The sequence below is a fragment of the Balaenoptera ricei genome, chromosome 3, assembly GCF_028023285.1.
Source record: "Balaenoptera ricei isolate mBalRic1 chromosome 3, mBalRic1.hap2, whole genome shotgun sequence".
NCBI classification, from domain to species: Eukaryota; Metazoa; Chordata; class Mammalia; order Artiodactyla; family Balaenopteridae; genus Balaenoptera; species Balaenoptera ricei.
This window is the reverse complement of record NC_082641.1, coordinates 155,629,908-155,652,447: the sequence shown is the minus strand read 5'-3', so window position 1 is coordinate 155,652,447 and position 22,540 is coordinate 155,629,908. Positions and strand designations below refer to the sequence as shown.

Sequence of the window (22,540 nt, the reverse complement as noted above, 5' to 3'; positions counted from 1 at the left end):
GAGAAGATAGAAAGCAGCATTATGTCCACTTTTTGTAGTTACCAAGGTTGATTTTCGTCTTGCTCAATTCCCTAAGATATTCTAAATGCAAACAATCCACTCTCGGCCTGGTTGCACAGAGCCCCCCGCAAGGTGGGAGCTCTTCCCCAAGCCCAGAGCCTACAACGGCTGAGCAGCCATCGTGCACTCCAGTTGGGCAAGTGGAGTCTGGCAGGTTGATCTTTCTCTATGTGTTGGAAGCTTCCCTCAAAGTCATTCTTGGATTAAGGCCATTGCAATTCCCCTCCCCAAGGGCACCTGCCCCAATCAGGGTTCAGTGTGAGGGGGTCTCCACTCTCCTCCCCGGGGAGTCTCGGACACACTCTCTCAACCCCCTTTCCACCAACTTGTCTGCCCGCATGGTACCCGCTGCTCTTCTGAGAGCATCCTTACTTGGTGTCCCATTATTACTCATTCTTGGTGCCAGTCCCGGAGTTCATTTGGGTAGGGCATGTTATCATTTAACTTTTCTAGGAAAGATTTTCTTTTTTCCCCTTCACGCTCAGTGTCTTTCACCTGCCACCATCTACAGAATCCTGAAGAAAGAACCCTCGCTGCAGAGCCAGCACGGCTGAGCCTGGACACCCGCTCCTCTGTGACCAAGCAACTTCCCAAACATGGTTCACACGGAGGGAGGCTGCCTCGGGAAGCAGTGCAGCTCAGCCCTCAGAGAGCATCAAACACCCGGAGAGCGGCAGGTCTGGGGCGGACTCCGCAATCTGCGGTGTTAATGAGCGCCAGGCTGGTCCAGGCTGCTGACCACACATCACCCTTGGAGGAACACTCTGTTAAAGAACCTTTGGTGTCACAGATTAAAAAACAGGAATTCGTGAAGGGAATGGAGAGCACAGCACTCAAGCAGGTGATGCTCACCTTTACTTCTGCCTCTACTGCTGCTTCCTGCCGTGTCCCCAGCTACACTGCATCCTCCCTGCCGCCATTCAGGCTCCACGGTGACCACCCCTCACTCTCCCAATTAGCATAAACAGGGCACTTACTATGACCTAGGTGCTCGAACTACACTATCACAGCCCACACTCCCTCATCTCTAAGAGAGACACATTATTTGCATTGTGCATCAAGTTTAGAACCATCAAGGAATGTTCCCAAGGTCACAAGTGACAGAGGTAGGTCCAGGGAGCAAGGCCTGACCCTTAAGCTGGGTGCTAAGTCCACTCCCGCCTCCAGATCGTCCCTTCTGGACCCCATCAGGTCTCATTTCCTTCCTAGAGAAATATTAATGTCCATGTGTGGTGTCTGCCCATTCACACACGCACTTGTTAGCACAGACCTTTTAGAGAAACGATATCAACTCTTAACAGGATAACCTGGCTTGTTCGTTGCAATGTGTTGAAGACACAGTTTTGTCCAAATGGATCTGACTTCAACACCCTCAAAATGCATCCAGGTCTCCCCACCCAATCACCCATTTGGACACTCTCTGAAGATAAATAGGAAAGTGTCCACTAGCAAACGTGGGTGCTCCCCACGACAAAGAGGGCAAGATGGCCTCGCTCAGAGGATGGTGTCACTAGAATTCTCCCCGGCTGCACTGCTCCGATCCTCGTCATGGTTCTAAGAGAGGAAATCAAATGAACCGAATGCAAAAAGATGTTCTGCCTCCCAGCAGCTGCCTGACCTTTAAAGTTCTGTAAACCTCTTTGAATCTTGGGTTAAAATTGGAATAGAGTGATATACCTCGCAAGATGGTGTTCAGGAATAAAGGAGGTAAAATATGTAAAGAATGTTTGGCACATACGAGAAACTCAGTAAATTCTAATTCTCTCTTTTCTTACCCAGCTTCTGATTTTCCAGAAAATCCTCAACTTTACGCATTGAAAACACATTAGGGACCCAGAGTCCAAGGACTCCCAGATCACCTGAGGAGAGTTCCCAAAACGCAGAGTCTCAGGACAAAACCCTGGACCAAATGAATTATTAGCTCCAGGAGTTAAGCCCAGGGATCTGTATACTCTAATGTACAAACCCTGCTTGCAAACCACCTGTTTGTCCAAGATCAGAACATTTGGTCCAAAAACCCATCTGTGGTTCTATGGGGTGAATTAGACCAAGGGGCCTGCTGCTGAGGTCAAAGGTTTCAGAACTGTTCTTCCTATTTTTTTGGAGATTTCCTTTTCATCCCTTTCTCCATTTCTTTTGATTTATAAATGTACAGTTTTCATAAATCTGATTCTTAGCTTACGTACACTGTATTAAAATTAGGCAAACCCAATGTAAAAAAAAATCCTTGCACGAAAACACTATTATTGCACAGAAAGTAAACAAATGAAAACAGGAAATTCAAAACCATTCTTCCTATGGTAGCTCCAAGTCCTCATGCAAATACAGGTATGAATGCATCAATTCAGCAGCTGACTAGACAATAAAATGACTGTATATAGACGGGCAGGAGAAACGCATTCAGTTACTGTCAGAATAATAACTTTGCATTTCTTGACTGGCGCTCGTTAAAATGCCCAGTCAGAGCTTCAGATAAAGGTAGCTCTAATGCACAGTCCGAGGACTTTTAGACTCAAATCTTTTTTTTAATTAGATTGCTAGATGTCACTTCTCAAGTCCTTACGTGACGAAGCATTAAATTCCCATAGGACCCAGGTACCTACTAGAGAGACAGTAGTTAGTTCTCAAGTCAGCGTGTCAGGAAATATTTGAACCATTATCTGTCACTGAAGTGGCTTATGTGGTACGTAGAACAGAACTCTTAGCCAAGGGGAAAAACACTAATAAAAGGGTGACCTTCAGCAACACTTTAGTTACACTATATGTAACAATTTGATGATTTTTTAAAAACTACAAACTACCCATTAGATCCTTTATACAAACTACCCATTAGATCCTTCAAGTAGAATCGCTCTTCCCAACCCCATGTCAAAAACAAGGTTGCGTTTTTATATATTTATTCATTTATTTATTTTTGGCTGTGTCGGGTCTTTGTTGCTGCACGTGGGCTTTCTCTAGTTGAGGCGAGCAGGGGTTACTCTTCCTTGTGGTACGCGGGCTTCTCATTGCAGTGGCTTCTCTTGTTGCAGAGAACGGGCTCTAGGCGTGCGGGCTTCAGGAGTTGTAGCACACAGACTCAGTAGTTGTGGCTCACGGGCTCTAGAGCGCAGGCTCAGTAGTTGCGGTGCACAGGCTTAGTTGCTCCGCGGCATGTGGGATCTTCCCGGACCAGGGCTCGAACCCGTGTCCCCTGCATTGGCAGGCGGATTCTTAACCACTGCACCACCAGGGAAGTCCTGGTTGCGTTTTTAAAATGGCTTCCTGCTACCTAGGTTCAAATAAATAAAAATATTGCTAAAAGCCAGTCTTGATAATCCAGAAGCTGGCCATGAGTACTTCAACCCACCCCTGTCTGGAGTCCACCCCTGGCGCTTGGCCAGAACTCTTTACAAAGCCTCCATGCTGTTAACAAACTATGTGCACTTTAAAATGCAAACAATGGTACAAATGAACTTATTTACAAAACAAAAATAGTCACAGATGTAGAAAACAAACTTATGGTTACCATGGGGGAAAGCGGGGGCAGGGGAGATAAATTGGGACATTGGAATTGACAAATACACACTACTATATATAAAATAGATAATTAATAAGGACCTACTGTATAGCACAAGGAACTCTACTCAATACTCTGTGATGACCTAGATGGGAAAAGAATCTAAAAAAGAGGGGATATATGTATATGTATAACTGATTCACTTTGCTGTACACCTGAAACTAAAAACATTGTAAATCAACTATACTCCAATAAATTTTAAAAAATAAAAAATAATAAAATGCAAAGCGTTTGGCAGCAGTCAGCACTCAGGAAGTGCTGCTTTGAGCAGGCTCTCCCTTCCCCACCTTCCGACATGATTTTTCTAGGGACACAGCTGACCGCTTCTTCCATCCTGATTCCTTGCTAAGTCTTCCTTTTCCTTCTCTGGTTGCTCCTTCCCTGTCACCTCTGTCCCCTCCTCTGCCTCACCATTAAAGGTTGCTGTCCTTCATGCTTCATCTTCTACTCACCTTTCCTCACCCTTTACCCACTTTCCCTCAAGCAACTGTATCTACTCCCTGGGGACAGAAATAACCACGTCCTTGTCCAAAACTCCCATGTTCCTAAATCCAACTCAGACTTCTTTTTCTGAGTTCCAGCCATGCAAGTGCTGACTTGGCGTTTCCATTTGCACGGATCATACACACAGGAAGCTTCACCTCCTTCTGCAGCATTCCCCGTCCCCTTCCTGACGTGCACGCAAGGGCTCGTACCAGACACCCAGGAGCCAGCCTCCACAGCCCCCTTCACAAGCAACCCCCCGTCATAACCAAGCTGAAGAGATGCCTCCAAAACCATCTCGAATCCTCTTGCTTCTCTTCATCCCTCCTGCTCCCTCTCTAGAGCGAGCCCACATCCTCACCCCACTCGGAGCCCCGAGTTCCCTGCAGGCACCCAACATCCCTTTCTGTCCGTTCTCTGCACAACCGCCAGTTGTGACATTTTCAAAATGGAAATTTTATAACTGATGTACTTAAAAACCCTACAGTGTTTTCCCAGGCTTTTACGACAAAGTCCAGAACCCTAAAAATTCCAAAATAATCTGATTTTTCTCCTTACCTCTCAGACCTCAGTCTTGCCTCCTTTGCATTGACAGCCCTCTCTGCTGTTCCTCTTCCCTGCATCAGGAATGGAAATGTCCTTCTCTCTTCCTTTCTCCTCTTCCTCTTCCCACTCCCATCAGAAATGTCTCTTTCTCAAGGAGACTTTCTGATATCTTTCAAACTAAGTTACAGTCTTCTGTTCTATGTTCTCAGGGTACCTTGTACTTTTGCCCCTATAAAAACTTAGCACAATTATATATATATATATCTACAATAATATATATAATATATATCACAATCCCTTATGTAACTGTTAATTCTACCCTATTAGCTCGGAAAGAACCATGCCTACTTTCTTCATCACCAGGATTCCAGAAAGCAGTAGAAAGACTAGCAAATAATGGATGCCCAGTAAATATTTGTTGAAGCAGGAAATCAGTAAAGTGCACTCACTGCTTCTCTTTTTCTATCACTTACCTACACTGTTAAGCGATCTCATGATTCTCGTAATTTATTTAAGCAACATCCTCAGAATGGCCCCTACAATCTCTCTCACAGGTCAGGAGTGCCTAAATCTAAGAGGAAAGGAATAGGATTTGGGGGGCTACACAAATTCATTGAAGAAGTGGTAAATTAACGACAAATTTCTAACCCATTTTAATGAATGAACAGATACGTCCTTGACTGACCTGCAGGTAGGACACTGCCTTAAGCTGTTCTGGAACTCAAGGACCTCGCGGAGCCAAATGGCCCATGATGAGGATGAGGTTGAAGAAGAGTACCACACATATATGATTAGTCTCTATCCTTTACACGTAATTTTTTTTTAGTTTTGTTTTTTGGTCCCGCCATGTGGCATGCGGGATCTTCGTTCCCCGACCAGGGACCGAACCCACACCCCCTGATGTGGAAGCACGGAGTCTTCACCACTGGACCACCAGGGACATCCCTACACATAATTCTTAAGTATCCTCTGGGGCTTCCCTGGTGGCGCAGTGGTTGAGAATCTGCCCGCCAACGCAGGGGACATGGGTTCGAGCCCTGGTCTGGGAGGATCCCACATGCCGCGGAGCAACTAGGCCTGTGAGCCACAAGTACTGAGCCTGCGCGTCTGGAGCCTGTGCTCCGCAACCAGAGAGGCCGCGATAGTGAGAGGCCCGCGCACCGCGATGAAGAGTGGCCCCCGCTCGCCGCAACTAGAGAAAGCCCTCGCACAGAAACGAAGACCCAACGCAGCCAAAAATAGATAAATAAATAAGTAAATTTATTTAAAAAAAATTTTTTTAAGAGAGCACAACAATAACGTGCATGATGTAGATGCACAAAAGACTAATTATTTTAAACAGCTTCACAACCACGCATTTACTGTCTCCATTCACCTGTTACGAGTTGGTTCCTTTTCCTCCTGGGCTGCACAAAGGAAGCACTGGCATAGAACCAGTGCATCATAAAATTGCCAACAATTCTTACTAACAGGAAGTAGGTGGATAATATTGGCAACTTAATCATTTTCATGGACTTTTCGATAGTATTTTAAAAAGAAATATTACTGAGTACATAATGACAGTTATTTAGCAAGTTCCTGGAAATACAACGATGAAAAAAGTTAATAAAAGTGATTTAAAATGGTGGAATGATTACTCATCAATACAGTTAATACACTGGACAGGTTGAACCTAACAATTTTGCTTTTTACAGGCAGTTTGACCAGCCATTTTTAATTTATCCTACTAAGTAATGTGATCATGAAACCCAATTAAGTCGGCAGTGATAAAGCCTGAGAGTATTTCTCCACAGCCCCTATATCAAAATGATTTGTTAAACACAGAGCTTTAAAAGGCATCCTCAACATGCCAGTGAAAGGCACTGACTATGGCCTGACCCTCTGCATTTCCAGTGGTAGCAGATGAAATCAGACATAGTGAGCATGCCACCTTTAAGTGTTAGCGCAAAAACTTAAAGATTTAGTGAAGTCAGACAGACAGAGAAAGAAATATTGTATGATATCCTTTATATGCAGAATCTTAAAAAAAAAAAAAAAAAAAGATACAAATGAACTTATTTACAAAACAGAAACAGACTCACAGACTTAGAGAACTTATGGTTACCAGGGGAGAAGAGTCGGGAGGAGGGTTAGTTAGGGAGTTGGGGACTGACATGTACACGCTGCTATAAAGGAAAAAAATAAAATAAAATGGATAACCAACAAAGACATACTGTATAGCGCAGGGAACTCTGCTCAGTATTACGTAACAACCTGAATGGGAAAAGAAGTTGAAAAAGAATAGATACATGTATACGTATAACTGAATCACTTTGCTGGCCACCCAAAACACAACACTGTTAATCAACTATACTCCAATATAAAATAAAATGTTAAAAAGAAAGATTTAATGCAAAACCAACCTGCAAAATGCGAAGCTGAACACAAGAAAGAGCATGTAGTTCATATGGTATTTATCTACCGTAAACATGGATGGCTGTTATGTCTGCTCTGCATGTAACTATTCGGCTCACCCACTGCAATGAGGCAGCAAAAGGCAAATCTGTCTCCTTTCCAAAGGACAGCTGAGCCATTAAGAATGAAATGACCATTGCAAATTGGAACCCTGCCTATTGCAACCAATTTGGTCGGAAGTGAGGTTCAGCTATGCCTCAGGTGTCAGCACCAGTCTCTTTCAGAGGAAAGGAAAGACTAGACTATCTTGTGTCTGTCTACTCACTGGCAGAAATAAACTATTGAATTTGCACTGTAATATATTTGGGGTACCACTTGCTACAGCAGTTAGCCTACTCTAACTAGTACATCTACTATGAGAAAGGCAATGTTCATAAGGGACAAATTCCCTTAAGTAAGATTCAGTCTTTGTCAGTATTTCTATTAAAAACAGCATGTATTCCTTTTCCTTATTAAAAGGAATATACAATCACTATAGAAATTTTAGAAGTACACATGAAATTCCTAACATCAATAATTCTAATGCCTCACTGATAACATTTTGTTATATAGCTTTCCAGGTTTTTATTTCTCTTTAGATTGACAGATGGATATAAATAGATAGATAATAGTAAAAACAATTATACACAGTCTGCATTATAATATTTTTTCACTTGACAATATACTATGAATGTATTTGTAAGTCATTATACTTTCTTCTACAACAAGATTCTTAAAGACAACACAATCCATTATATAGCCATAAAGTTATGTAACCATCCTCCCACTGAAGGACATAGTCTGGAACAACGGGTAGCAAAGGTACAGAAAGTAGATAGAGAAGCAGACCATTATGGGGAAGAATGAACAGCAGGTGTAAATGTAAAGATCCCTCCAGCCACCTGGCACGCGGGGAGCCATGCCATCAGTGTAGCACGGGGTTCCAGGTAGGAGAAGAAATTGGATAAGAACACTTGGATAAAAGGTGAATGCCTTCTAAGCCATTCTAAGGAGTTCAGATTTTATCCTGATGGCAGCTGAAGAGGTTTAAGCAAGGGTATAGTACCATCTTTTCTGCTTCAGAAAGATCATTAGCAATAGTTCAGAGGATGAATTTAAGATGAGGAGAATCCCTGAGCAAAGATAAGAGGCTATTACAGTAAGGCTGAGAACTGCTACAGAAACAGTGGAGTTGGGGTAGAAGGGAGGGGTCTGAGATGTGTTAAGGAGGTAGAATCAATAAGATCTGGTCACCAAATGGCTATGGGGGAGAAGGAGAGGTTTCCGGTTGGGCTAACTAGGAAGACACTGATGCTACCATATGGTGAGGGGTTAACTAAGCTCTTCTGAGCACTTACTACTCTATGTGGCATAGAATAAGCTGTCACTCCAGGAAGCCGCTGGTAGTAACAGCAGTGACTGTAATAGGAGTAGTGATAGCAGTTTCATCATTAGTAACCAGGTGTCCAGATGGACTGCAGGGGACGTGATGAGATCCTGTTTAATATATTTACCATGAAGTGTCTAGAGGACATTTGGGTGGGTTATCTGGTAAGTGCTTGAATATACTGATCTGGAGCCAGAAAATAGGGTCTGGGCTAGAGATATGGACCTAGGAGCCAAGGTTTATAAGCACCATTAGATCTGCTGGAATAGCTGAACTCACCAGAGGCAAAGGAAGGAGCAAAACAAAACTAGACACAACACAGGTGAGTCGTGCCCGGCCCCTGTGGCACTGCCAACGTCTCTTCATGCAGTGATTTACAAAGATCAAATTATTTCTCATTTGACAACTTGTTTCTGTATTGATCCTTCTACTCACAAAAGGACTAAAATATATCATCTTCTTGCCCCAACCATAAATGTCATAAGCTGAGAAAGAAGGTCTTTTAACCCAATTCTGCATGAAGGTGGGAACTCTTTCCCCACCATCAACAGAACTGGTGCCATCCGGCTGGAAACCAAGATTTCCCTACTCTCTGTGCTGGTCTCATCCATTTCCACAACAGCACTAATTATTAAAACCCAAAACAGTGTCAGATTTACACTGTTCAAATAAATAAATAAAAATTCATAGTAAAGCACTTTGAATCTTCTTTGTCATTTCATAAAACAGATGACTGAACTTCTTGCTTTAAAAGTTTACAGTTGTAAATTAATATATTAATCATACTTTATAGCTTTAAAGACAGTATCTGCTTCTTGAAAAGACAATGCTCGTGAACACAAATAACTGTTTTTGACAGTGTAATAAAATGACCCAAAAGGCAAGGGAGGTGAAAAGCTTTGGAGGAAAGGGGAGATACTTTTTCACTCTCCTTAAGCTGTCACTCCTCTTTCGGAGTGTCCAAAAGTTTCACAATTGTTTTTCCATGACTGCTCTCCACAGAACAAGACTAAAATGAGAAGAGAGGAAGAGAAAAGCTCCACGGGCAGCAGCAGAAGGGGTTTGCATGTTGGGTCATTTCCGAGATGACGACCAGATGCAGTTTGAATGGACCATGGAAAGCTCTTTACTTCCACCTTCTCATGCTGCATATTAGGGAACTGAGGCCCAAAGAGGTAAAGTTACTCACCCTAAACCACCCAGGTACTAAACTACAAAGCTAGAAGTGGAAAGGAGTTCTCCTGACTCTAAGGCTGGGGCACTTTTCACTTGTGAATAAGCTGAGGACACCCCAAGTGTCTGGCTGCAAGGATACTGTGGTCTCCCAGGTGAGGCAAGACAGTCACAGCTAGAAAAACTGTTAAACACATCAGTTTTTAAAAAACAAAGATAACATAAAGGAAATTTGAAATGCACCACGTATAAAGTATGGAGTAAAACATACTTTATAAGGTGCTCTGTATTCAAAGGCTAGAATGAGTATTTCTGGCAGGATCGTTATTAGGACTGTCATGGAAGCAGTAGGATATAGCTGTCCCTTGAAGGACACAGAATTTCCGTGGACAGAAATGAGGGAAGAAGCAGACCCAGGCAGAGGAAGTGGCATATGGAAAAACGAGAGGATGAGGAAAGTACATGGCCTGTTCATGAAGCAGACTGGATAAAATCGTTCACATAGTACAAGTGACAAATATTAGGCTTGGTTTGGATTAACGAGGACCCTGAAGGTCGGGGTCTAGAGGTAACTATGATGCATCCATTGAAAGTTTGAGCAGAAAAAGAGGTCTAATAAAAGTAGTATTTTAGAATGATTCCTCCTCCAGTGCAGGGTCTAACGAAAGTCAGTTTGGAGCAATGGACAGAATAGAGGCAGGGAAATTATAAAAAAGGAAACTTAATGAATAAATCAAATCAATTAAAAGATGCTGATACTAATCCAAGCATGATAAGGTGTCTCTCTGGACCATGTTGATAGCAATATGAATAGGAGTACAACATTCTTATGGTGACTAAAGGCTAAGTTTAATCTTTAAACCTTTTACTGGTTTTTATTAAACTATGATCGATTGTAATTTTGTTATCTGGTGGCTTCAGATTCAGGAGCCTAAATGCTGGGTAAATTAAGAGTTGAATAGATGAACACCTCTGTTTCTGAGAACTTTTGTTTATTAATGACAGTGTAATTAGAAGCACTAACTTGGAATAGAAAACAACAACAATACAAAAACTGCTCACCACCACTTCACACCCATCAGGATGCCTATCATCAAACCAATAGAAAATAATACACATTGGCGGGAATGTGAAGAAATTGGAACCCTTGTGCATTGCTGGTGGGAATGTAAAATGGTACAGCTACTGTGGAAAACACCATGGCAGTTCTTCCAAAAATTAAACATAAAATTACCATATGATCCAGCAATTCCACTTCTGGATACGTATCCAGAAGAACTGAAAGCAGGGTCTCGAACAGATATTTGTACACCCACGTTCACAGAAGCATTATTGACAATAGCCAAAAGGTAGAAACAACCCAAGTGTCCACTGACAGATAAACAGATACATGCAATGGAATATTATTCAGCCTTCAAACGGAATGAAATTCTGACACATGCTACAACACAGATGAGTCTTAAAGACATTATGCCAAGGGAAGTAAGCCAGTAACAAAAAGGCAAATACTGTGTGGTTCCACTAAAATGAGGTAAAATATAGTCAAATTATGGAGACAAATTAGACTGGTAGTTGCCAGGGGCTGGAGGAGAGGGAAAAGGGAATTATTGTTTAATTGGTTTGGAGTTTCAGTTTGGGAAGATGAAAATCTTTTGGAGATCGATGGTGGTGATGGCGGCCTGTGAATGTGAATGCTTAATGCCACTGAACTGCAACTTAGAAATAATTTAAATGGTAAATTTTATGTTATTACAACTTGGGGGGAAAAACACTCACCAGAATAAGACTGTGGTCCAAAAATGCTTGACTTTTTAATAAAATTCCCACTGCAATGAAAGAAAAGTTGCCACGGTTTCTGAGGAAAAGATGTGCGCCATCTCAGTGGATGGGAATGAGGACCTTGGAGGAAAGAGTATCTCAGAGGTGTCCAGACTTGCAAAGAAATCGAGAGCCGGGGAAATTTCAAAGCTGTGGTCCTTGTGCGCTGATGGCACGACAACGAACTCTGAGCAGAACATCTCCGTGCAGGCAGCCACCAAAGAGCCTTCACTGCCAGAATCACCGCCCGAGGACAAAGGCTAATGGCCAATTTTACCTGAAACCTCGACAGCTGCCCTTCTCCTCCTCGGTAGACAGAACCTCCGCTCCAGGTCTGCACTGGGCTGCAGCCAGGATGCTCCCTGCGGTAGAAGAAAATGCCGCCACTGCATCTGCTGCTTCACGGATGACACATCGCCCGTGGTGTCTCCAGGGCCAGCCAAGAAAATGGAGGAAAAGGACCTCATTGTTCACCAGAGCCCAGATGGATAGGCGCCGTCCCACCTAACATTCTAACCAAGAGCTGACAGGATGTTCACGACAAAGGAAAGAATAAGTGAAAAGTCAGTCACCCAAACTCTTTTCTTATTACTTCTGAGGGATACAAGCAGTCTTTTCCATCTTCAGTTACAAGAACTGAACTTACAGGGCTGACGTGGTGAAACACCTATGGGGGAGATCAGGGAGAACATAGAATTTCTGAGAGCTGAGATCTAGTACCCAAAATAAATTGGTTGGGATGATTTGGTAATGGGTCTGCTCAAAACAGTGGCAGGGATTCATTGACGATCGAAAACCCCTTCTGTGCTTGGAAGTGTTTACAACACAGGGAATTCTGTTCCCCAGCTGGGGCTATAGAGTACACAGAATACGGAATATTAAAATCCAGGAATAAGTTATGAAAAAACAAATTTTAGGAAATTAAATAACCTTTCTCGGAAGCCCAAAGGTTGATCCAGAGGAGGAAATGGTGTCCTGTTCTAAATGCTACTTCCTACAAAGAGGCTAGCTCACCAAATCACAGACCTGAAGAGAAAGAATCAGAGGTTTTGCTTGTTTTCTCCAAAATTCAGCCTAGAACAGTGATTGCCACCATCCAACAACACCCTCCAACAAGCGTCCGGGATGCTTCACTCATTTATTCATTTGATTATTCAACACGTATTTAACCCACACAGGTCAGGCAACAAGTGTCTATCAAAGAGGAAAAAAGATACAAACTCAATGAGTGATAGTTATAACTCGGTGGTCTTAGTAAGCCCCTCAATTTTTTAGCTTCCTTTGCCTTAACAGCAGTTCCCAGGCTAGAGACAAACATTTGGGAAGACAGTATTACTGCTGTGACTTTCCAAACACAGCAAAGCAGAGAGGGCTTCACCTCTCTGATCATGACCCCTCCATGCCCCGGGCTCACGGGTGTGCCCACTACCAAGACCCTAGGGCCCACATCAGGCATGCCCCCTTGTGCTGGGCTCTGTTCAGCTCACACTTGCTGGCACAGTAGAGCGAAAGAAGTAATTCCCTCCTCTAGGTTCTGGGCCTGACCTCCTAAACCTGGCTCCCAGCTCCAGAAGCAGGCAGCACTCAGAGCTGTGCTCTTCTAGTTCCCAGCACACTGACTGGGGCAGATCTCCAAAGCCAGAGCCCTGGGCTTTGTAGCAGGGAAGCCCCTGAAATAGAGATGCAATGCAGGTTACCATCTATGTCTTCATGGGAGGGACAAAGAGCCTATCAGGAACTGAAAGACACCTATTGTAAATTCACATCTTTTTTTTTGCACCGTGCAGCTTGCAGCATCTCAGTGCCGTGACCAGGGATTGAACCCAGGCCATGGCAGTGAAAGCCTAGAATCCTAACCACTAGGCCACCAGGGAACTCCCAACATTCACATCTTGTGATCTAGGACTTCCATATTCTGACACACTTAGACCCAGACAGCCGAATTCCAAGGTGTCAAGAGAAGACTTGTCAGTGTGGCCATGAGCAGGCATCAGTACATACTTGCTCTCTTGAAGACTCAGATCCACTCATGGGCCCCATCATTTACCTAAAGCTTTACCCTGCAGTGTCCTCACAAAGGAAACAGAGATGAAGGGAAGACACAGCTGAAGCCTGAGTTAGGAACTGATAGCTCTATCTCCCCTGTACCATCCAAGCTGTGAGTAAACTAAGTTTCTTTTTGTTTTTGTGTTTGTAGTTAGTATAAAAAAAAAAAAAATAGGATATAAATATGGCTAGGTCCTAATAGGGAGAACCAAAGTTAGGATAGTTTCTCAGGAAACTATTTTCCAAAGGGAAAAATATCCTGGTTCTCTGGAAGACTTAAAAAATAATGTCAATTACCACTTAGGCATCTCTTTCTAGGATGGCTGGGTGGCAAGTCCATGTTGGGGGGGGACTATTTCCTAACTATCAGATCTATGCCAAGCAGAGATTCGTCAACCCATTTTAAGCTTTCAACTTCACCAAAATTTCTTTTTTTTAAATCTTCTTCGACCTGTATGGATCATTTGCAGATGGAGAGTCAGGAGACAAGCCTTCAGAACAGGCTTCCTCAAGCCCATCACAGCCCTAAACAATATGAAAACACAGTAATATGAAATACAGCCTCTCAACTAGCACTTAACTCAATAAAAGTTAGGTCTGAATTCTGTACATTTGCAAATAATTCAACTTTAGATTTTAAAATGTGACAGGCTGTATCACTAATCAGCTGCTCAAGTATTAGAAAATGACTGATATTTGGGAGAGTCATACATTAGGTCACACATTCTTTCATGATGTTACTTTCATTTTAACTTAAATTTCATGATAACATAACAGCACAGAGTAAAATGTGCATGCACAAATTTAGAGCATTCATACATGAATGGAAAACTGTCTACAATAGCCATTTCTGTTATTTAAAAGTAAGGACATTAAAAATTCGTTCTCACTTTCTTATGAAACCTTTGATGAAACCATGTTGTTACACTATTGTTTTTGGTAACAAATTGCATGAGTCCATAAGAGCCCTAATTTTTTTTTACCTTTTGTTTTCTTTACAAACTTTATTATATACTTTCAATGACTAATAATTCATGAATCCCTACCACTGTTTCTCATTATATACTTTGTTTTCATTATCATTCATTTATATAAGGCTAATCAAGATACCCATTCAATCAGAACTATCTATAGACATAATTTTTCCATATCCTTTGAGCATATCAAAAACAACCAAACAAAAAACCTAAGTATTGCTAAGTACTGAGGGCAGATGAGAGTTTCAAGATCTTTGGACATCTGGCCAGTTCATCACTTGTCACTGAAATTTAAAAATAGGTTTTAAAAGATGTTACATTTATAATTAAGAAAAAAATAACAGGAAGAAAATGGGCATCGAAGCAAAGGAGATTTCCTGAACAATGAATAGATTGTATTTGACAAGGGCAATAACCCGCCCAATCACGTCTTTTGCTCTCATTTGCTATAAGTATACAGGCCAGCGGAAGCACGGCCCATTGTTTTGACCCTCAGGGCTGTTGAAGCTTCCTGGTCTTACCTAATATATTAAGACATATGGTAAAACCTCCCCTAGATCCAGAGGATTTACAGATCTCCCACAACTGATGAGAATGATCGCCTAGTGCTTGTAATATATTCTTTTTTTTTTTTTTTTTTTTAAGAAAATTTTCGTGGTTTTATTGTATCATGCGGCATTGAAACATCTGAACAAATCAATATCTCGGTGGTGAGGCAGCTGCTTTCTCCTTCACTTCTTTGGGTTACTAGAGCAACTTGTCAGTAGATTAAAAAAAAAAAAAAAGACAACCTTCCGCATTACTTAACTCTTTCCAAGGCATGCGCTGGTACAACACAAACTTCTCCCGTCAGATGCAACTAGTCTAGCGGCCAAACATCATGCACAGTACCTCGGCAGCAGTAGCGCACTGCGCCCACTCCCACCGCGGCCCTGCTCATTTGTGTATGATATCTGGAGCATCTGGAGGAGCATGAATAATATCGGGAAGAGGAGGGAGGAGGAAACAGCATGAGTGCCTGGCTGGGAGGAGGTCAGCCGAAGTTGTGCAGGGCAAGCCTGAACATGTCATTGGTGCAAACCCAAGCATCATTGATGTTCTTTAATAGGAACATCTGGTGGAACCCCATGATGGGGTCTTCATCGGCCTTAAGCTGGCCCACAACCATGCTGATGATGCAGCTATCTGGCGTGGGCTGATGGTCCTGCGCCGTGATGCTATGCTGGATTTTCTGGAACGGAAGGCTAGACAATTTCTCCACAATGGCAGCTTTCCCCTGGAATTGCTGTCCTTCCCACATAAGGCATGACGCGTCAATATAAATTGCGTCTAGTTGGGTTCTGTCGTTATCAAATAACTGGTAGTAATGTTGAATGAAGCTGGATCCAATCTGCTCCCAAATTGGCTTGTCTCCCATTCTGGAGCGTCACCCAGCCTAGTTGAGACCCAAGGGGCTGGCACGATGGCGGCAGCGGCGGCGGCAACCCAGCGCGGTCTGCCTTGTAATATATTCTGATTCAGATATTTAAATTCACCTTTTAAAATATTTTTATTCCAAAGAGTTGTTTTCCCAAATGACCCATCTTGGTTTCATTTTTTAACATAAATATATATATAAATACATACACGGTTTCTCTACTCAACAGAAAGAAGTGTTCTATATACAGTATAGAATTGACAGTAAGATTTATACAGTTTAAAGAGAGCCATCACAAGCACTTGGGAAATTACATTTACACATGTATTTATGAAAGACAAGCAGTCAAGCTGTATCTGTTCCTATTGCTATGCCCTTAATATAGCTTTTATTAAGAACAATTCTCTTCAATAGTTGGCTGGAAAATCCCTGCAGCATTTCTGTCATTTTCATAACACCACAAGGTCAGCACACTTTATTAAATAGTTATTGAGAACATGAGAAAAAGAAAGACATTGATCATAAATATTTGATAAACATGTTTGCATTATTATACATTCCAATATGATATACTGAATATTTAGATTGGCTTGTAAGAACACAAGTGATGTACAAATCTTGCATGGCCCAATTAGAGATGTTATTCAACATCAGTATTTTTACTCCTTTTTGGGAATCAGTTACAGCCTAGTATAACGGCAATGCTTTGAAAACTAGAAGTGTAGTACATCAAACAATGATTTGTTTGAATAACGGCAATTTAATTGAACAAAATCATTGAAATTATTTTGCATTCCAATAAATATAAAACCTAGAAATGTCTTAGCCTGTGTAGTGAGCAAGAGAGAAAGCAAAGACTGGGAAGAATTTAACTGTAAAGGAAGTGCAATTCACACAAACCTCAAACATAAGGCAAACAAGCTATGAGATTCTGTGTTGTCATCTAAAATACACTACACAGTTTTTGTTTCCAAAAGTCCATTGTTCAGAGAAGAGCTTCTTTTTATACAGACTCTACTCAGGAGTTTCCCTTAGATGGGGAGAGGGGGCGGGGAGGAGAGAAAAAATAATTCAGGGAAGACTTCCATTAGCTCAACCCTAAGGCTAATCTGTTGCACGTGTAGTTTCTACACTAGTAAGCAACTTGTAGGAAACAACACTGCAGCTGAGCAAAGGAGAGCTGGAAACTCTTCCCCTGGGTATGATATCACAAAATGACTTGCCTAGATCCCCTCTCCAGCCTAGCATCAGGGCTCAGGCAGGAACACAACCATTGCGCCCCCAGGGCAGCTTCATGTGGTTAGATAAGAACCCTCTGCTCCATCACTCTCCCTGAAATCTCCTGACCAGAAAAGCACACAGAAGCAGCTCGACCACGACAAATCAGTCCCTATTCTCTCCGTACATTTTTTTTTTTCCAATTTGTGTTCCTTTGCCTGGTAGGCTCTGAATGGCATTGTTAAACCAGACCACACAACTGGAAAAATTCACAAGTTTTCACACACATACACACTTTTACACCCCATATTCCAAGTATGGATTTACTGAGTTTCCATTATATAAAATAGCTTACACTATTTACTTATAGCCTACAATGTCACAATAACTACTACGTTCGTAAAACTCCAAGAGAAACTTTGAGCACGATTTCAGTTAGTCTTTAGCTAAATCTATTAGTTAAAGTTTCACGCGGTATCATACTTTAAAGTACATAACCCTAAAATCACCAAACATACACAATAATTACACAAACCTGAAGCAGTAACTTCATGATTTCTTAATCAACTACATTACACGCAGGAGATTTCCAGTTCATTAAAAAAAAAAAACCCTGCTTTGTTTAGCATGCCACAACTTACAACTATGTATTTCCTTTGACTGGCAAACAAAAGGGCAAAACTACCTTTAGTGAAGCTTTTTCGGCTTAGAAGCACGAAAATAGTATTTCTCCAGACAACATGAATTTTCCATTATCCAAACGTCCTCTGGACCCTTATAAGAAGTTTACCCCTGAAAACTGACATCTCTTTCTAGTTAGAAGGCGTAACTAACGCCATGGCTTATCTAGCAACACCCCACCCCCCATCCTAGGCACCACTGCCAACTACGATCCCCTTTATATTAACTTCCACCACGTGCAGTAGATGATCCACAACTCACATGGTTTGGGGTAAAAGCAAAATCCTTCCTGAACTGCATACAATAAAACACGTGAAAATGGGATGACAGCGTGGCTTAAAATGTTTTGTTTCAGATTCTCTAACAGAATAACATATGATGCAGTACAATGGTGAGGAGCTTTTGTGTTTCCTAATAAGACAGCTCCCAGCAGAGAGTTTCCCATGTTTTATAGTGACATCTATCAGCCAGACCCGGGGAATCCCAACGTCACTCAGCTTTCTTCAGCACCACTGTTTGAGAACAGCTTCCGGCCACAGAGTGGTGCAATCTTAACAGGTCTCTGGCGCACAAAGTGCATTGTGAAAATAAGGCAATGGAGGATAAGCAATGCTCTTCCCTGACATCAAAACCAAATCGTTAGGCATTAATTAACCGCAGGCTACAAGCATCAGAAATGCCAATCAGAAATTTAAATAACTGGCCATCACCTGATACGAATTGAAAAGAGCTGACACACTTTGCATCACAGGCAGACTGAGCATGGCATGGTGCTGAGTTTTGTAAAAATTCAATTAACCCAGCCATCTATCAGACGGATACATCAAGACCAGGGGAAAATCTATTATGCATGTTAGAATTTGTGATGTGTAATCATGTTAATTTTTGGTTTGAGAAGAAACCCCTCTATGTTTTAGTGATTACATGATCATCAGGAAATTACACAAATATTTAGAACCTAGAAATTACTTTATGAATGGCATAAACGTAATGCTACTTCAGAAATGTAATCAGATTATCAGCTGATTTCTCACACCTGATAATACTAAGGAGACCTGGGAAGAACCCTCTGCAGTGGCAAAATCGGGAAAGGTCTTTGAAACACGATTGCTAAACTTATCTTCCGAAATTCTCCTTAAGGGCCTACATGTGAAGCTCTATAATGACGCTCATCTGTTCCGACGCACTGACGTGCCAAAGCATACTCCAAACGAAAAGACTGGGAAAACAAAAATTCTTGACACGATGTCACCAAAAAGAAAACACCCAACTTTATACTTCTCACATACACATTTTCACAAGGTGCAGACTGCACCTGTCTGTTCGGACGTGACTTCGCCAAAAACTCTGCCACATCGCAAGGAGAACCGCAGTGCTCCGTCCTGTTCTTGTTGGACTCTCCACAGACACAAACCCCTGACCAAGTCCACACTCCGGACTCGAAGTGATGGGAAGACTTTACAGTCCTGTCCGACTCACCTTTCCTCCTTCAGAGGAAAAAGCCCCTCACAGCTGCCCTTAACAGCAACTCCTAACGAAAGAGTTCAAGAAGGCACGCGCAAGAAAGCAGCCGGCCCATTTCCATTCTACTTGGCGAATGAAACCCCAAGGAATTAAAAAGTTTGAGGCGGCCCCAACCAAGGACCAAACTTGGGCTTTCACCAATGGCAATGCCTCGAAACAGGGACACTGGAGAAGGCGCTGCCCGTGGAATCCAATCCGCGAACCTTCCTCCTCTTGAGGATCGCCCACAGTCTTCCAAGCCCGAAACTCCACCGCTCAGACCGCGTCCGCCCGGAAGCCGTCGAAGCCCGGCGCCCGCCGCGCCCCGGGAGTGCGGCCTCCCCGCCCCGCCCGAGCGCGCCCCGCGAGGCGAGGAACTTACCGCACCGCTTGCACAGCACCCGGCTGACTTCCTTCTTGAGGTTCTGGTCCGTCTCCAGAGGGGGGAAGGATGCTCGGAAGGCGGCCGGCGCGCGGCCGCTGCTGTTGGCATCGGGCTCCATGAAGAAGATGTACCTGCTGTCCTCCTTGAGCCGCCCGCAGGAGGGGAACGCGGGGTGGCCCCAGGCGCCCAGGCGCACGGTGAGCAGCGAGTCCTTCTTCAGGCCCCCGGCTTTCACCGCCCACACCTGGTGCACCTTCACCAGATAGGGCGCCTCGTCTCCGGGCTCGGCGGCGCTGGGCGCGGGGCCCGCGGGCCAGTGGGACACGGTCCCGTTGGCAGCGGGCAGCGCTCCCGGGCCCGCGGCTGACGGCTGGCGCTCGCCTCCCCACGCCCCTGCCTCGCCCGCCGCCGCCGCCGCCGCCGCCTTCCTGTCGAGTGCCCCCTGCTGCCGCCGCGGCGCGTGCACCTTTCCCTCGATCACCACCGCGGCGCGCTGAGCCAGCTCCTGCACCGAGCCCACGCTGGGCGGGGACTCGTAGCACACCGAGGCCCCCGCGGGAGCCACCTCGTTGCTGGCGGCCGCCTCCGGCGCCAGGGCCGCGGTCCACAGCAGCGGCGGCGGCGAGCGGGCGGCGGGGCAGGGGCGCTGGGCCCGGGGGCCGGTCCTCCCGGAGCGGCGCGGGGCGCGTCGCCATCTCATGGTGCGAGGTGCGTGCGGGCTCCTGGCTGTCGGTTCGGACTCTGCCTCGCTCTCTCGCGCTGCCTCCCTTTTCCTCTCCCCTCCTCCCCCCGCACCCCTCCCCCATACCCTCCTCCTAATTTATTTATTGGCGGGAGCTGTGGGAGAGTTGTTTACGGGAGGAGGAGGAAGAGAGAGAAGAGGTGGGTGGAACCACAGAAAAGCCAAGCAGTATAAGGGCAAAAAAAAAAGTTTTTTTAAGCAAAATAGAAAAAAAAAAAAAAAAAAAAGCCGCCGCCGCCGCGGTTGCTGGGAGTGACAGGTCGTCCCCGCGCCGCCGCCGCCGCCGCCGCGCCCGAGCCCGGCTGTCGGGGCTGCCGTCACCGGAGGAGGACGTGGAGGTGGAGGAGCGGCTCGGCGGGGAACAGTCCTTTGTGTGAAGCGATGCTGCGGCGGCTGCGAAGGCTGCGAGCGGGCGGCGGGGCGAGCGCGCGAGGGAGAGAGCCCTGGAGGCGGAGTTGCGTGCCTGGAAATCGCTGGGCGGCCGCGGCGACAGCGCCCTGCGCCTCGCCGGCCTGTTTACCTGCGGGGCGCGCTCGGCCCGCGCCTCCCTTCCCCGTGCTGATGCCCGAGCCCGGCCCGCGAGTTGGTCCTCCCGGGTCTTCCCCGGCCTGCGCGCCGCCTCCCTCTCCGTCGCCCCGACTGCTGCACTGGGAGGCCGGGCGGCGACCAGGCTGCAGTCCGAGGGGGCTGCGGAGATTTCCCGGGGGCTGAGAGGTGACGCTTCGGTGACCGGGGACCTGTTAGCCGGCGCAGGAAGGAAGGGGGCACGTGGGAGATGCGGGGCCTCGTGGCAGAAAAGTTTTGGGTGAACTGGTTACCGGAGAGTCCAGAGGGAGCAACACGTTCGCAGGAGACAGGCTGCAATTACAACAACTTTCTGTCTCGCTCGCTCGCTCCCCTGCTAACGCGCACACACAGGGAGCTCTTCAGGTTTGCTGCCTCTTCCACGGCTCCCCTCGTGGGACGCTTCAGGCTTGATTACCCTTGCCTTTTCTGCTGTGAAAATTCCCCGTTCGCCGTGATTTTCTGACCTGTGGGGTACTGCTGATCTGAGCACTGCTTGAATAAAATAGTGGCTCAATAAGGCCACTTGGTATAAAGTTTCAGGCACTTCGTCAACTAGTCCGTTTTTTAAAAAAAATAACTGAATGAAACGAAGGACGCCTCCGTGCCTGCTGGTATAAAGGATCCCAGGCATGAGGGGCTGTAGGTTAAATATTGTTCCATCTGAATATCACACCCGCCCCACCCTAACTCATCCCATCCCCCTCTGAACCCTCCACCCGCTGTCCCGCCAAATTTAAGAGGCTACTTTTATTTTTTTAAGAGTTTTTTTTTGTTTTGTTTTGTTTTTAATATTTTGGGGATTGATTTTACTTTCTTTTTTTTAATTTTTACTTTTATTTATTTATTTATTTTTGGCTGTGTTGGGTCTTCGTTTCTGTGCGAGGGCTTTCTCTAGTTGTGGCAAGCAGGGGCCACTCTTCATCGCGGTGCTCGGGCCTCTCACTATCGCGGCCTCTCTTGTTGCGGAGCACAGGCTCCAGACGCGCAGGCTCAGTACTTGTGGCTCACGGGCCTAGTTGCTCCGCGGCATGTGGGATCTTCCCAGACCAGGGCTCGAACCCGTGTCCCCTGCATTGGCAGGCAGATTCTCAACCACTGCGCCACCAGGGAAGCCCCATCAACAGAATTCTTTTATTCAAACTACCCTGAACAAAAATATCTTTCGATTCATTTTCAAGGGCCCAAGTGGTGTGCAAAGTGAGAAGACACACATAGGGAATTTGATCCATACCCTTCCAAGTCTTAAGGTCACCCAGGAGGCATTCTCGACCTCTTCACCCCTGAGGCAGCACCAAATTGTCCTCCAGAGAAGGACTTCCCGACTATCACGTCCCTTTTGTCTTATGGCTGAAAGGGGGTTGGGATCTGGGAAGGACATCTACCTCTGTGAGCTGCACACCAACTCCGGCTCACACAGCCTTGATTTCTGGTAAAATAGGATCAAGCCTCCAAGAGCAGACAGCTGAAGGCAGGCAATGTCTAGCAGCAGAGGTGTCCACTGAGAGGGCAGTAGGCTTTGCCAAGGGGGAGGATGGAGTCAGGACGTGC

General features: G+C 44.9%; 2 protein-coding genes across 2 annotated transcripts; both read right to left on the bottom strand.

Annotated features, from left to right (window-relative positions):
* Nucleotides 1-15,113: 15,113 nt before the first annotated feature.
* LOC132362739 (nuclear transport factor 2-like) lies at nucleotides 15,114-15,965 on the bottom strand. The gene has a single exon (XM_059917728.1). It carries the CDS (start codon nucleotides 15,894-15,896, stop codon nucleotides 15,513-15,515), a length of 384 nt encoding a protein of 127 aa, XP_059773711.1. The 5' UTR covers nucleotides 15,897-15,965; the 3' UTR covers nucleotides 15,114-15,512.
* Nucleotides 15,966-19,453: 3,488 nt separating this feature from the next.
* Nucleotides 19,454-20,383, bottom strand: LOC132363426 (uncharacterized). The gene has a single exon (XM_059919127.1). The coding sequence runs from the start codon at nucleotides 20,381-20,383 to the stop codon at nucleotides 19,454-19,456; it is 930 nt and encodes a 309-aa protein (XP_059775110.1).
* Between the last annotated feature and the right edge of the window lie 2,157 nt (nucleotides 20,384-22,540).

Excerpts from the sequence above, each read along its gene's own strand:
- LOC132363426 (XM_059919127.1), bottom strand. The coding sequence starts at position 20,383 with ATGAGATGGCGACGCGCCCCGCGCCGCTCCGGGAGGACCGGCCCCCGG.
- LOC132362739 (XM_059917728.1), bottom strand. The coding sequence starts at position 15,896 with ATGGGAGACAAGCCAATTTGGGAGCAGATTGGATCCAGCTTCATTCAA.